We start from the raw sequence: 16,960 nt of genomic DNA, 5'->3' as shown, positions 1-16,960 counted from the left end.
ACACAGCAGTACTACAGCAGGAGGACAGATACTGTAATACCAAAGTACTACAGTACTACATGGACTGACCTTTCTGGATGGCCGGGCTGTTCTGCAGGCTGGTGGTTTTGGACGAAGGTTTAGACGAGTCAGCGTCAGAATCTTTGCTGGTGTCGATGGAAACGATCACGTCCTTCATCCCCGACTTCTCCTGAGACGACAGCAGCTCGTCTGTCGACGACAGTCAGTCAGAACGATAACACAGGGAGTAAACACTGAACACTGCCTCCACAGGTCAGAGGGAGTAAACACTGCCTCCGCAGGTCAGAGGGAGTAAACACTGAACACTGCCTCCACAGGTCAGAGGGAGTAAACACTGAACACTGCCTCCACAGGTCAGAGGGAGTAAACACTGAACACTGCCTCCGCAGGTCAGAGGGAGTAAACACTGCCTCCGCAGGTCAGAGGGAGTAAACACTGCCTCCACAGGTCAGAGGGAGTAAACACTGAACACTGCCTCCACAGGTCAGAGGGAGTAAACACTGAACACTGCCTCCGCAGGTCAGAGGGAGTAAACACTGCCTCCGCAGGTCAGAGGGAGTAAACACTGCCTCCACAGGTCAGAGGGAGTAAACACTGCCTCCACAGGTCAGAGGGAGTAAACACTGCCTCCGCAGGTCAGAGGGAGTAAACACTGCCTCCACAGGTCAGAGGGAGTAAACACTGCCTCCACAGGTCAGAGGGAGTAAACACCGCCTCCACAGGTCAGAGGGAGTAAACACTGCCTCCACAGGTCAGAGGGAGTAAACACTGAACACTGCCTCCGCAGGTCAGAGGGAGTAAACACTGAACACTGCCTCCACAGGTCAGAGGGAGTAAACACTGAACACTGCCTCCGCAGGTCAGAGGGAGTAAACACTGCCTCCGCAGGTCAGAGGGAGTAAACACTGCCTCCACAGGTCAGAGGGAGTAAACACTGCCTCCACAGGTCAGAGGGAGTAAACACTGCCTCCACAGGTCAGAGGGAGTAAACACTGAACACTGCCTCCGCAGGTCAGAGGGAGTAAACACTGAACACTGCCTCCACAGGTCAGAGGGAGTAAACACTGAACACTGCCCCCACAGGTCAGAGGGAGTAAACACTGAACACTGCCTCCGCAGGTCAGAGGGAGTAAACACTGCCTCCACAGGTCAGAGGGAGTAAACACTGAACACTGCCTCCGCAGGTCAGAGGGAGTAAACACTGAACACTGCCTCCACAGGTCAGAGGGAGTAAACACTGAACACTGCCTCCGCAGGTCAGAGGGAGTAAACACTGCCTCCGCAGGTCAGAGGGAGTAAACACTGAACACTGCCTCCACAGGTCAGAGGGAGTAAACACTGCCTCCACAGGTCAGAGGGAGTAAACACTGCCTCCACAGGTCAGAGGGAGTAAACACTGCCTCCGCAGGTCAGAGGGAGTAAACACTGCCCCCCATAGGTCATCAGAGGTATTACTCTGCTTTAGCAACGAGCAGCGATGAAGACAGAAGTGTTCTGAAGTGGGCGGAGCCAGTCGTCACTATATACTCTTGTGATTGTTTGTGTGTGTGTGTGTGTGGTACCTTGTCCCTGGATGTGGGACACGTCCAGTCCCTCCTTCAGACGCAGGATCACGGCTCCGAACTGGAAGTCGAAGGCGTCACTGGTGGAAGGAGAAAAATACTGAGGTTTACTGCAGGTAGTCCACACACACACACACGCACACGCACTCACACACACACACACGCACACGCACACGCACTCACACACACACACACGCACGCACGCACACTCACACGCAGTAAAGCTCAGAGTATTAAGTAGGAACATTGAAGTTCTGACACGTTAATCCTGAACGTTACAACAGAATCAAACTAAATCCTCTAACAGCCTCACATGACGGCATCACGAGGAGCCGACCAGGCTCTGCCCCGCTGGAGGGCTCTGAAACTAACTCTGCCCCGCTGGAGGGCTCTGAAACTAACTCTCCCCCGCTGGAGGGCTCTGAAACTAACTCTCCCCCGCTGGAGGGCTCTGAAACTAACTCTCCCCCGCTGGAGGGCTCTGAAACTAACTCTCCCCCGCTGGAGGGCTCTGAAACTAACTCTCCCCCGCTGGAGGGCTCTGAAACTAACTCTCCCCCGCTGGAGGGCTCCGAAACGCTGCAGCTTCTTTTGGTGAAACGTGGATTAAACCTGTATTGTTCAGACTGATGTGACTTACAGGTGAACCAGCATCACACACACACACACACACACACACACACACACACACACACACACACACACACACACACACACACACACACACACACACACACACACACACACACACACACACACACACACACACACACACACACACACACACACACACACACACACACACACACACACACACACACACACACACACACACACACACACACACACACACACACACACACACACACACACACACACACAGGTTGTGACTGAGTGAGTGAGGAGCAACATGGCGGTGGGACCCACTGGATCATGCTGATGTAGGTCTCCACATTCATCATGTCTCCGTCCCGCCAGTCGCTCTTGTAGCCCAGCACCAGCGTGTTGGGTTTCAGGCGGCCCAGACCAGCAGCCTGGAGGAAACAACAACCACTTCCTGTTAGACCAGCAGGTCTCCAACTACAGGACCATTTACAGCTTTACTTTTGTCAATGAAACCTCTGAATGGTGAACTACAAGGGACTTCCTGTCCTGCTAGAGGACTACCTGTCCTGTCCTGCTAGAGGACTACCTGTCCTGTCCTGCTAGAGGACTACCTGTACTGCTTGGGGACTTCCTGTCTGGTCTCATGTAGCCCCTCACCTGCAGCAGGTACTGAGATCCTTGCCTCAGGTCCTCGGCGAACACGGGGGTGTAGAAGGCCTTGGTCTCATTCCTCAGGAGCCAGCGCTGGTACCGGGACTGGTCCGTGGCCAGGTCTTTGAAGTTCGGCCTCCGGTAGCCCTGCAGGGACCAGAACACAAACCCTCCTGAACTGTCTCGGGCTTTAGCAAGCCCCCCGGACCTCCAACAACCCACCAGACTCCCCAGAGCCCACTCGGACCTCCGACAGCCCTTTAGGACCCAAAGACCCCTGACAAGGACAAAGCTCCTCCTCCTGGAGGACAAAGCTCCTCCTCCTCCTGGAGGACAAAGCTCCTCCTCCTCCTGGTGTCCTCTGCAAGGATCCAGTAGCCAATATAAAACCACCAAGCGGAAACAAGCTGCTCCTTCAACCAGCTGCACTGAACTAAGATCAGTGAGGAGAGATCCTGGTGAGGAGCATGAAAGCATGAAAACATGAGGGCATGAGAAAATGAAAGCATGAGGCCAGGAGAGCATGAGAATACGAGAGCATGTGGACATGAGAACATAAGGACATGATAGCATGAGAACGCGAGCTAATGAGAGCATGAGCGTATTAGAATATGAGTATATGAGAGCAAGTGAACATGAGAGCATGAGAACACGAGCGTATGAGGCAAAGGGAACATGAGGACACGATAGCTTAAAAACACAAGTGCGTGAGAGCATGAAAATATGAGGACATGAGAACACAAGAGCACGAGAACAGGGGAGCATGAGGACATAAAGACATGAGAACATGGGAGTATTGAGGACATGATAGTATGATAATATGAGAACGGGAGAATATGATGAGATGAAAGCACAAAAGTATGAGATCACGAAAACATGACAAAATGAGATTACCGTGCGAACGTGACCACAGATCATCAGGCCCACATTCTTTGTGAAGCTGTGGACCAGATCCAGAAGAGCAGGACGCGAGTTTGGGTAACCGGTCATCACCAGACACTGAGGCCTGCAGAGGAAGAGCAGCATCATCATCATCATCATCATCATCATCATCATCATCATCACCAGACACTGAGGCCTGCAGAGGAAGAGCAGCATCATCATCATCATCATCATCATCATCATCAGACACTGAGGCCTGCAGAGGAAGAGCAGCATCATCATCATCATCAGACACTGAAGTCTGCAGAGGAAGAGCATCATCATCATCATCATCATCATCAGACACTGAGGCCTGCAGAGGAAGAGCATCATCATCATCTGTTTGGGGGTGCTGTCGCCTGAAACACGACTCATTGATTGGTCTGACCTGAACGAAGTCCCGCCTCCTTAGCCTGTGGTGGCTAGGCTAGTTAGCACTTGGCTGATAGACAGCCACAAACAACTGTGATACATAGCCTTCAGACCAGATATCAACAATAGTCTTCCTCACTGCATCTTCCTCCTTTCTACTTCTTTGTCTCTTCTTCCTCCTCTCTACCATAAAACAAGATGTGAACAGGCCCCGAAGAGCCTGGTCTGGATAAAACAAGATGTGAACAGGCCCCGAAGAGCCTGGTCCGGATAAAACAAGATGTGAACAGGCCCCGAAGAGCCTGGTCCGGATAAAACAAGATGTGAACAGGCCCCGAAGAGCCTGGTCTGGATAAAACAAGATGTGAACAGGCCCCGAAGAGCCTGGTCCGGATAAAACAAGATGTGAACAGGCCCCGAAGAGCCTGGTCCGGATAAAACAAGATGTGAACAGGCCCCGAAGAGCCTGGTCCGGATAAAACAAGATGTGAACAGGCCCCGAAGAGCCTGGTCCGGATAAAACAAGATGTGAACAGGCCCCGAAGAGCCTGGTCCGGATAAAACAAGATGTGAACAGGCCCCGAAGAGCCTGGTCTGGATAAAACAAGATGTGAACAGGCCCCGAAGAGCCTGGTCCGGATAAAACAAGATGTGAACAGGCCCCGAAGAGCCTGGTCCGGATAAAACAAGATGTGAACAGGCCCCGAAGAGCCTGGTCCGGATAAAACAAGATGTGAACAGGCCCCGAAGAGCCTGGTCCGGATAAAACAAGATGTGAACAGGCCCTCAGTCTCCCCACACCACATAAAAAAACATTTTCTCCCAGTCATGGGAAGGTGTGTGTGTGTGTGTGTGTGTGTGTGTGTGTGTGTGTGTGTGTGTGTGTGTGTGTGTGTGTGTGTGTGTGTGTGTGTGTGTGTGTGTGTGTGTGTGTGTGGTTGAGGTCTTATCGGTGAAGCATTGACATCATTTTCTGCTATTATCCTTCCACATGTCAAACCGAGGCAGAACACACACACACACACACACACACACACACACACACACACACACACACACACACACACACACACACACACACACACACACACACACACACACACACACACACACACACACACACACACACACACACACACACACACACACACACACACACACACACACACACACACACATCAAAGCAGGCATGTTAATGGAAGCAGGAGATGAAGAGTTCATAGGAACTTGAGCTGATCTGAAGGCGTCACATGACTTTAATCATCTGCTCCTGTGGGAAACACACACACACACACACACACACACACACACACACACACACACACACACACACACACACACACACACACACACACACACACACACACACACACACACACACACACACACACACACACACACACACACACACACACACACACACACACACACACACACACACACACAAACACACAAACACACACAGATGTTTGAAAGCTGGAGACTGATGTGAACAACACCACCTCCATCTATCACCAGAACAACACCACCTCCATCTGTCCACAGCCCCACAGCTCTACAGCTCTACAGCCCCACAGCTCTACAGCCCCACAGCTCTACAGCTCCACAGCCCCACAGCTCTACAGCTCTACAGCCCCACAGCTCCACAGCCCCACAGCCCCACAGCTCTACAGCTCCACAGCTCTACAGCTCCACAGCCCCACAGCTCCACAGCTCTACAGCCCCACAGCTCTACAGCTCCACAGCCCCACAGCTCTACAGCTCCACAGCTCTACAGCTCCACAGCCCCACAGCTCTACAGCTCTACAGCTCTACAGCCCCACAGCTCTACAGCTCCACAGCCCCACAGCTCCACAGCTCTACAGCTCTACAGCCCCACAGCTCTACAGCTCCACAGCCCCACAGCTCTACAGCTCCACAGCTCTACAGCCCCACAGCTCTACAGCTCCACAGCCCCACAGCCCCACAGCTCTACAGCTCCACAGCTCTACAGCCCCACAGCTCTACAGCTCCACAGCCCCACAGCTCCACAGCTCTACAGCCCCACAGCTCTACAGCTCCACAGCCCCACAGCTCTACAGCTCCACAGCTCTACAGCTCCACAGCCCTGTTGAAGACATTCTGAGGGTCTGAACTACTTCCTCTCTCAAGCCAAATGTGGCTCGGATATGCGAGAAGAAGCGCTGCCAAGTCTCTGGCAGCAAAGAGGAGACAAGAGGAACCATGTTCAGGAGAACCGTTCATGATCTTCATTCAGTGTTCCAGTCATGTTCAGAAGAAATCATTAAAACTGTTAAGAATGACATTTGAGGATTTTTTGTACCACTTTGTTTGTGGACTCCCTGATGCGGCCCAGCCTCACCCAGACTCTGCCTCCAGCGGCCCCCGGGGACATTGAGTTTGAGACCCCTGATTGAGACCCTAAAGGCCGAGTCAGCAGATCTTAAGTCAGCAGAGTCGACTCTGGCAGTAACTTCCTGCAGCGCTAGTACTGTGATAGAACTGGGTTTCGTCTGGTGGTTTACTCTGAAATAACTGGGTTTTCACTCTGTTGCCATAGTAACCGGTGGCATCATGGCTCAATTGATGAAGCTTTTTATTGTGGTTGTTCGGGTTCAGAACTCAAGGTTCACATACACAGTTAATTGAACTAATTCATATCAGCTGTCCAGGAACCGGAAAATCAGGCCATGTTTACACATACCCAGTTTTTAAAAAAACCTGATATTTCCCTTTCTACGTTTAAAAAACAATCTTCATTTATACCGACACACATATCCAGCTGGTTCAGAGCTGCTATGAGCATGTCAAACCTGTAGGGGGCAGTGTAGCAAGAAGCATGAAGCCACGATAACCAATCAGAATCCTGGGAAAAAAACAGGACATTACGAATTGTGATGTAAATCTCCGCCTACCTGTCTTTAGACGCAAACAGAGACACAGATTTCATCCAGATGTCCAGTGTGGCCGGAGTTTTCAGGAATCATCGTTCGTGGTGAGTCGGAGCTGCTTTATGTGTAAATGTGCCCAAACGCAGAGAAATATCACCCTTTTTTTCAGATACCCAGGTACGTGTAAACATGGCCTCAGAGTTTTTTCACGTCCGTCTTGCTTTAGTCCGGAGCTCCGGAGTGGACATAGAGGAAATAATAACGCGTGAATGAGCCTGGGGCTTATTTTTCAACATTTGGGCGTTACATAGTGAATTTCTGCTCCTTCCACCTTAACATATAATTAAGAAGCAGTTTTCCATGGTGGTTCTTTTCAGGCTTTTCATGGTGACATCATTGTAACTAACTTCACTTCCAGGTCGTGTCTGGCGTTCTGACCGCAGGCTGAGGTCTGCATGAGGCAGCAGGGGGCGCTCTGCTCCGCTCCGCGACGCTCCAATATTATTTTATAACCACAGAACTTCTTTATAATAAATACTTTTGCTTCATCAGCAACTAAAAAATAAAGTACAAACTACTGTAAATAAAATCTTGGAGTTTATAGACATAATGAGCTTTTTAACGGCTTCATGTGAAGAAGAACTTTAATCAGAGTGTTTACCTAGGTTGCCATGGAAACAGTTTTAGAGCTTCGTTCTATCACTGTAATCCTCCATTCTTCATGTTGAAGCTTTTGATTCAGACACTCCCAGAAATAAAGTGAAAGGAGCAGAAATTCACTATGTAACACCCAAATGGTGAAAAATAAGACCCAAACTCAAACAGGTGTTATTATTTGTCCCTCTATGTCCACTCTGGGGCTCTGGAGTAAAACAAGACGGACGTGAACAAACACCAACGAGACAAGAAGAGACGTAATGTCTTCTGGCTCTTTGGTGCATCAGAGGTTCTGGTCAGACTAGATGGAGCGACCCGGACTAAACCTCTGGTACAGTCCGTCTCCTGGTTCCTGGACGAGGCTGTCAGCGCCACATTGGTGAAATCAGTGACGTTTCACGTTTCGTAGTGACGCAGTGACGTAGCTCTACTGGCTCCGCTAACGGTGGAAAGAGAACCGGTTCTTTGGCGGTGCTCATTTAAGAACCGGCTCTGGTACCGGCCCTGAACTAGAACCTGGTTCTTTTGGTAGAAATGCCCCCACAGTGAGTCAACTCAGAGTTCAGGAGAAACTGAGCAGTAGCTCAACAGGCAGCCTGGTTCAGCAGGTCAACAGGAACTGGGATGAAACAGTACCTGAAGTTCTTGATGTGATCCTCCACGCCGCTGAGGTGCAGAGTGTGTGTGAGGGCCTGGTGGTACGTCAGAGCCTGAGTGGACGAGCCCCAGTTCACATCTGGAACACACACACTCTTAACAGTTGTGTTTATGTGTCAGGAATCCTGCTGTGTGTGTGTGTGTGTGTGTGTGTGTAGGGCCACACAGAAACACAAATACTCCTCAGTCCAGTTTTTACTGGTTCTACAAACACAACTGAAGTGAAATAAATGAAAACGTAAAGACAACATAACACACACACACACACACACACACACACACACACACACACACACACACACACACACACACACACACACACACACACACACACACACACACACACACACCCCCCCCCCCCTACCTGGCTTCTTGTAGCTGACGTAGATGTACAGTCCCATGACGATGACGTTGGTGAGCAGCGCGGCGGCCCAGTTGATGACGAACATGACGACGCAGCAGAGCACGGCTCCGGCCAGCGACACCCACATGTTGTAGTACTTGAAGCTGGGGCGCCACCCTGTGGCACAAAAAAAACCCATGTAGTACTTGAAGCTGGAACGCCTCAGGATGACGTCCAGCCTGGACACAGCCAGGAAACACAAACTGCTGTGAAGACGGAGCACAGCAGGAGGAGGTGAATGGATGATGGTCGAGTTTGATTCCAACATGGCGATCAGGAAGCAATCACATCGTTAACATGGCGCTACGATGTGACGTTAACATGACTCTACGATACGACTTTAACAATTCAATGTTAACATAGCGCTATGTTACAAGGTTTACATGGCCCTACGATACGACTTTAACAATTCGATATTAACGGGGCGCAACCATACGTTTACATGATGCTACGATACAACAATACGACGTTAACATGGCGCAACGATACAACGTTAACGTGGCGCTACAATACAACGTTAACCTGGCGCTACAATACAACGTTAACCTGGCGCTACAATACAACGTTAACGTGGCGCTACAATACAACGTTAACCTGGCGCTACAATACAACGTTAACCTGGCGCTACAATACAACGTTAACGTGGCGCTACAATACAACGTTAACCTGGCGCTACAATACAACGTTAACCTGGCGCTACGATACAACGTTAACGTGGCGCAACGATACAACGTTAACGTGGCGCAACGATAAAACGGTAACGCGGCGCCACGATACAACGGTAACGTGGCGCAACGGTAACGCGGCGCCACGATACAACGGTAACGTGGCGCAACGGTAACGCGGCGCAACGTTAACGCGGCGCAACGATACGTTAACGTGGCACAACGATACAACGGTAACGTGGCGCAACGGTAACGCGGCGCAACGGTAACGCGGTGCAACGATACAACGGTAACGTGGCGCTACGATACAACGTTAACGTGGCGCTACGATACAACGTTAACTTGGCGCTACGATACAACGTTAACGTGGCGCTACGATACAACGTTAACGTGGCGCAACGATACAACGTTAACCTGGCGCTACAATACAACGTTAACCTGGCGCTACAATACAACGTTAACCTGGCGCTACAATACAACGTTAACGTGGCGCTACAATACAACGTTAACCTGGCGCTACAATACAACGTTAACGTGGCGCAACGATACAACGTTAACGTGGCGCTACAATACAACGGTAACGTGGCGCAACGATAAAACGGTAACGTGGCGCAACGGTAACGCGGCGCAACGATACAACGGTAACGTGGCGCAACGGTAACGCGGCGCAACGTTAACGCGGCGCAACGTTAACGCGGCGCAACGATACGTTAACGTGGCACAACGATACAACGGTAACGTGGCGCAACGTTAACGCGGCGCAACGATACAACGGTAACGTGGCGCAACAGTAACGCGGCGCAACGATACAACGGTAACGTGGCGCTACGATACAACGTTAACTTGGCGCTACGATACAACGTTAACGTGGCGCTACGATACAACGTTAACGTGGCGCTACGATACAACGTTAACGTGGCACAACGATACAACGTTAACGTGGCGCTATAATACAACGTTAACCTGGCGCTACAATACAACGTTAACGTGGCGCTACAATACAACGTTAACCTGGCGCTACAATACAACGTTAACCTGGCGCTACAATACAACGTTAACCTGGCGCTACAATACAACGTTAACGTGGCGCAACGATACAACGTTAACGTGGCGCAACAATACAACGTTAACCTGGCGCTACAATACAACGTTAACGTGGCGCGACGATACAATGGTAACGCGGCGCGACGATACAACGGTAACGTGGCGCAACGGTAACACGGCGCAACGTTAACGCGGCGCAACGTTAACGCGGCGCAACGATACGTTAACGTGGCACAACGATACAACGGTAACGTGGCGCTACGATACAACGTTAACGTGGCGCTACGATACAACGTTAACGTGGCGCTACGATACAACGTTAACTTGGCGCTACGATACAACGTTAACTTGGCGCTACGATACAACGGTAACGCGGCGCAACGATACAACGGTAACGCGGCGCAACGATACAACGGTAACGCGGCGCAACGATACAACGGTAACGCGGCGCTACGATACAACGTTAACGTGGCGCAACGATACAACGGTAACGTGGCGCAACGATACAACGGTAACGTGGCGCTACAATACAACGTTAACCTGGCGCTACAATACAACGGTAACGTGGCGCAACGATACAACGTTAACGTGGCGCAACAATACAACGTTAACCTGGCGCTACGATACAACTTTAACGTGGCGCAACGATACAACGTTAACGTGGCGCAACGATACAACGGTAACGCGGCGCAACGATACAACGGTAACGTGGCGCAACGGTAACGTGGCGCAACGGTAACGTGGCGCAACGGTAACGTGGCGCAACGGTAACGTGGCGCAACGGTAACGTGGCGCAACGGTAACGCGGCGCAACGATACGTTAACGTGGCACAACGATACAACGGTAACGTGGCGCTACGATACAACGTTAACGTGGCGCTACGATACAACGTTAACTTGGCGCTACGATACAACGTTAACGTGGCGCTACGATACAACGTTAACGTGGCGCAACGATACAGCGGTAACGCGGCGCAACGATACAACGGTAACGCGGCGCAACGATACAACGGTAACGTGGCGCAACGGTAACGCGGTGCAACGATACAACGGTAACGCGGTGCAACGATACAACGTTAACGTGGCGCTACGATACAACGTTAACGTGGCGCAACGATACAACGGTAACGTGGCGCAACGATACAACGTTAACGTGGCGCAACGATACAACGGTAACGTGGCGCAACGGTAACGCGGCGCAACGATACAATGGTAACGCGGCGCAACGTTAACGTGGCGCAACGATACGTTAACGTGGCGCAACGATACAACGGTAACGTGGCGCAACGGTAACGCGGCGCAACGATACAACGGTAACGTGGCGCAACGATACAACGGTAACGTGGCGCAACGGTAACGTGGCGCAACGGTAACGCGGCGCAACGATACAACGGTAACGCGGCGCAACGATACAACGTTAACGTGGCGCAACGATAACGTGGCGCAACGATACAGCGGTAACGCGGCGCAACGATACAACGGTAACGCGGCGCAACGATACAACGGTAACGTGGCGCAACGGTAACGCGGTGCAACGATACAACGGTAACGCGGTGCAACGATACAACGTTAACGTGGCGCTACGATACAACGTTAACGTGGCGCAACGATACAACGGTAACGTGGCGCAACGATACAACGTTAACGTGGCGCAACGATACAACGGTAACGTGGCGCAACGATACAACGGTAACGTGGCGCAACGGTAACGCGGCGCAACGATACAATGGTAACGCGGCGCAACGTTAACGTGGCGCAACGATACGTTAACGTGGCGCAACGATACAACGGTAACGTGGCGCAACGGTAACGCGGCGCAACGATACAACGGTAACGTGGCGCAACGATACAACGGTAACGTGGCGCAACGTTAACGTGGCGCAACGGTAACGTGGCGCAACGATACAACGTTAACGTGGCGCCACGGTAACATGGCGCAACGATACAACGTTAACGTGGCGCAACGATACAATGGTAACGTGGCGCAATGGTAACGCGGCGCAACGTTAACGTGGCGCAACGATACAACGTTAACATGGTGCTACGATACAACGTTAACATAGCGCTATGACACAACATTAACATGGCGCTACTATACAACGTGGCTGTTACAGAGTATGATGATCACGTTAACGAGGTTAAAAAGGTTAACGAGGTCAACAAGGTTAAAGATGGCGTTAGCCTGCAACCGACACTGGAACGTTACAGCAGCTGTTAGGAAACGTTTACCGGACTGCTAACAAGCTAACGTAGAGAGGTTTAGTCACAGCTGGAGTTGCAGTGTGTGTGTGTGTGTGTGTGTGTGTGTGTGTGTGTGTGTGTAGTTACAGTGTGTGGTTACAGCGTGTAGTTACAGGGAGTAACAGGACATAAACGGTACAGAGACCGAGAGACTCCAGCAGCAGACACATGTTAAGGATAGAAAAGCAGTGAACTGCGTCTCCGTCAGCGCTGCTGGGTCAAGTTCTGTACCATTTACATCCCTGTAGTTTGAAGAAGTCGGAGGCAGAGAATCTGTACCTGCAGTTCAGCTTCAGCTTCAGCTTCAGTAATGAGAGGAAAGAAAACACAACTTAAAACATAATCAACCTGCTCCATTACCTGCTACACCTCAAAGTGCTGAATCACCTTCTACAGCTCAACCTTCATTTTATCACCTGTAGCCCTGGACCCAGACCTGGACCCAGACCTGGACCCAGACCTGGACCCAGACCTGGACCAGTTTGTCTTCCTTCAATTGAAGAGAAATAATTCACCTCCAATACAAACCAACAGGAATTGCAACAGGACCATAGTCCTGGACCTGGCCCTCCTCCCATACTAAACCAGAGTCCTTAACCTGGTCTTCCTCCCAGACCAAACCAGCTTCCTGGACCTGGTCCTCCTCCCAGCCAGGCCTCCCTCGTAAACTTCCAAAGGGTGGAGACCAAGTGTGTGTGTGTGTGTGTGTGTGTGTGTGTGTGTGTGTGGGTGCAGGGGGTCCTAATCAGATGAACCTCCTCAACTGGTTCCTCTCAGGGTGGAGGAGCTCCACTTTGAGTCTCTCCTAATGGATAAACTACATCACCGAGAGTGATGACTCCACCCTGCAGGGGAAACTCATTTTAGCTGCTTGAATCCTTGAGTCAGTCATGATCCACAGTTCATGTTGGAGGTGGAGGTCATCATGTTGGAGGAGAGGGTTGTCATGTTGGCGGGGGTGGAGGTTTCCTTGTTGGGGGGGGGGGGGGGGGGGGGGGGGTGGAGGTCATCACGTTGGGTGTGGAGGTTGTGTAGTTCTGTGAGAGGGTGAAAAGCTGGTCTGTAGTTCACGGACTCCCCTAGACTCTGAGGCTCAGGACAGTGATCCCTGTAACTGGCTCACATTCTCCGGTCCCCCTTTTTGAAAACTGGGACCACCACCCGGTCTGCCAGTTAGATGGTCCTGTACCCGAGGTCCAGTACCTGAGGTTCTGTAACCTCATTCCAGGTCAGAGGATGTCCCCTCTTGCTGAGCACAGCTTGAGATAGACCTTGACCACTCTGACCCGACCCTCTGGATGGTCCCCAGAACCTCTTTGAGGCCAACCGAAAGTCCCCCTCCATGGCCTCACTGAACTCCTCCCATGATGCTGACTTTGCTTCCCCAACCGCTACCGCCGATACCTGTCTGCTGAGTCCAGAGTCTCCTGAACCAACCAGGCCCTAAAGGTCTGCTGAGTCCAGAGTCTCCTCAACCAACCAGGCTCTAATGGTCTGCTGAGTCCAGAGTCCCCTGAACCAACCAGGCCCTAAAAGTCTGCTGACTCCAGAGTCCCAGCCTCTAACGCCTCCTGGACCACTGGAGTCCAACGGCTGGTCCTTGGGTTGCCGCCCTGACAGGTACCGATGAGCTTCCAGCCACATCTAAGCAGAGCCACTTCCACAATGGAGGACTTGAACAAGGTCCACTGGGACTCGGTGTCCCCAATCTAGCCCTCCTGACCACCAGTTGTTCCTCCAGTTCACCAGTCGTTCCTCCAGACCACCAGTCGTTCCTCCAGACCACTAATCATTCCAAGGACCGTAGAGTCTGTTGGTGGTTCCCTTTCCAGGACCTCACCACTCAAGACTCCGATCTGCTGTTTGGTGCAGAAGCACAAAGAACTGCAGAGAGGAGACCTATAGGGAACAAACCCACTGGGAGGAGACCCTCTCGTCCACCAGGACAAACTCCAACTGCCCCCACCCCCCTCCACACTAGCTGAAGTGAGACGTACCTGGAGAGTTGGCCAGCGAGGCGTGGAACACTGAGAAGTTGATGAGGGCATAAGACGCCAAGAAGAAGTTGGAGATGATGGGAGCGATGGTGTTCAACTTGGCTGGAAGGACAAAACCACATGGTTAGAGGAGTTCAGCTGGGACTTCCTGTCCGTCAGTCCGTCTGGAAAGTCTAGAAAGAGTCTGGAGAGCCTGGAGAGTCAGCACAGGGGTCAACAACACGGTGCCCAGGTCACCAGGTCGCCCCCAAAGACCACAGGAGTCGCCTGCAGGCCTGTTCTAAAAATAGAACGTCAACGCTGCAGAGCTTCAGTGTTGCAGAGCTTCAGTGTTGCAGAGCGTCAGTGTTGCAGAGCTTCAGTGTTGCAGAGCGTCAGTGTTGCAGAGCGTCAGTGTTGCAGAGCTTCAGTGTTGCAGAGCTTCAGTGTTGCAGAGAGTCAGTGTTGCAGAGCGTCAGTGTTGCAGAGCGTCAGTATTGCAGAGCTTCAGTGTTGCAGAGCGTCAGTGTTGCAGAGAGTCAGTGTTGCAGAGCGTCAGTGTTGCAGAGCGTCAGTGTTGCAGAGCTTCAGTGTTGCAGAGCGTCAGTGTTGCAGAGAGTCAGTGTTGCAGAGCTTCAGTGTTGCAGAGAGTCAGTGTTGCAGAGCTTCAGTGTTGCAGAGCGTCAGTGTTGCAGAGCGTCAGTGTTGCAGAGCTTCAGTGTTGCAGAGCGTCAGTGTTGCAGAGCGTCATTGTTGCAGAGCTTCAGTGTTGCAGAGAGTCAGTGTTGCAGAGCGTCATTGTTGCAGAGAGTCAGTGTTGCAGAGCGTCATTGTTGCAGAGCGTCATTGTTGCAGAGCGTCAGTGTTGCAGAGCGTCATTGTTGCAGAGAGTCAGTGTTGCAGAGCGTCAGTGTTGCAGAGCGTCATTGTTGCAGAGCTTCAGTGTTGCAGAGCGTCATTGTTGCAGAGAGTCAGTGTTGCAGAGCGTCAGTGTTGCAGAGCGTCAGTGCTGCAGCTCCTCTCCAGACTGTGGGCCGGGGAGGCAAACAGTCTAGGATTGAAGAATTGGCCAGATGTAAGCAGAGTCAGTTACCGATGAGGATGAAGGCCAGAGCGATGCCGAAGGTGAGGATGTATCCTCGTAGAGGCTCGTTGTTCTTGCCGTAGCCCTTGGCGAACATTCCCAGGCCGGGGTAGATGTTGTCTTTACACAGCGCCTGAGGAGAGGAACAACACACAAAGTTCACACACAACTCTGCAGCTGCTCCTCAGGTCCTCCTGCTGCTCCGGTCCCACCTGGAACACTTTGGGCGCGCTGACCAGCGAGGCAAGCGCCGATGACAGCGTGGCCGAGAAGATCCCGGCGGTGATGATGGGTCCAAAACCAGACACTAGACTCATGACCTGGAGAGACATCGGCACGATTCAAATCAGCTCAGATTGGCCCCACTGGCGGCATGGAGTGGACCTGGAACTGGACTGACCTGGAAGTCGTTTTGCAGGCCGAACCGGCAGCCATCTTTAGTGCTCTTACATGTGGAGAAGTCGTAGCCAAACTTGCAGGCAGCCTCGCTGCAGTTGGTGAAGTGAGAAGAGAGCGTGTCGTTCATGTTTCCACTGGCGTCTCTCACGATGCAGGAGCCTGTTGCAACAAATAGGAAGTAGTAAACTCACCAAAAACAAACAGGAAGTGTAGCAATCAAACAGGATGTACAGCAGACAGGAAGTACAGTCAACTCACTGCAAACAAACATCACACGTTCACAGAACCAGCAAACACTTCATTGTAGGAGGGGCCCATTGACCAGCCAACACAGGGCCTGAAGGCTTTTGCCTGCAGGAATTTGCTTTAATGTCAAGGGAGCTCGGCCGCTTAATGTCCACCCTAGTCCAGCCCCGTCAAGTCCCTGCTGCCAGAGCCGTAGGACATTTAGGAATGTACCGGTGGTTCCCGGGGAACAAAGCACAGGCGAACTGCACAAGGCAACAGTTGGACTCCAGAGACGCCCCTCAGCTCGTGAGTACCGGAGCCGCTGCTTTTTCTGGTCAGAGGCATTAGGCCCCATGCAAGATTTTTCCCAAACCTCAAGGGCAGGACCTTAGACTGGTCCAGGATTAGAGGTCACAGGGCTCTGTTCTTCGCCCCTGTCCTTCTCGACCTAGCCAGCTCCCAACTGCTGTCCCCCCAGGCCCCTACATAGATGAGACTCGTCAGCCGGTGGTCATTTTTTTTCCATTCCGGGTCAACTCAGGCTCTTGGTTCCCCACACCCCGGACACTTAGGGGAATGTGA

At 51.8% G+C, this 16,960-nt stretch overlaps 1 protein-coding gene across 2 annotated transcripts in view; it reads right to left on the bottom strand.

Moving 5' to 3' along the window:
- The window catches only part of slc12a2 (solute carrier family 12 member 2), a 63,673-nt gene that overhangs the window by 8,265 nt on the left and 38,448 nt on the right, over positions 1–16,960 (bottom strand). For both annotated transcript variants that reach the window (XM_080477454.1, XM_080477455.1), the window contains exons 10-20: positions 16,152–16,309; positions 15,964–16,071; positions 15,761–15,884; positions 14,689–14,790; positions 8,703–8,858; positions 8,318–8,417; positions 3,735–3,846; positions 2,847–2,987; positions 2,511–2,617; positions 1,584–1,663; positions 70–210 (exon numbers count right to left, since the gene is read on the bottom strand). In XM_080477454.1, the coding sequence (XP_080333580.1) occupies positions 70–210; positions 1,584–1,663; positions 2,511–2,617; positions 2,847–2,987; positions 3,735–3,846; positions 8,318–8,417; positions 8,703–8,858; positions 14,689–14,790; positions 15,761–15,884; positions 15,964–16,071; positions 16,152–16,309 (1,329 nt within the window). The remainder of the gene's footprint in view (positions 1–69; positions 211–1,583; positions 1,664–2,510; positions 2,618–2,846; positions 2,988–3,734; positions 3,847–8,317; positions 8,418–8,702; positions 8,859–14,688; positions 14,791–15,760; positions 15,885–15,963; positions 16,072–16,151; positions 16,310–16,960) is intronic.

The sequence above is a fragment of the Lipophrys pholis genome, assembly GCF_963383615.2.
Source record: "Lipophrys pholis genome assembly, chromosome: 12".
In the NCBI taxonomy this organism is placed as follows: Eukaryota; Metazoa; Chordata; class Actinopteri; order Blenniiformes; family Blenniidae; genus Lipophrys; species Lipophrys pholis.
Note: the sequence above shows the minus strand (reverse complement) of the source record. Positions and strands in the feature narration are given on the sequence as shown.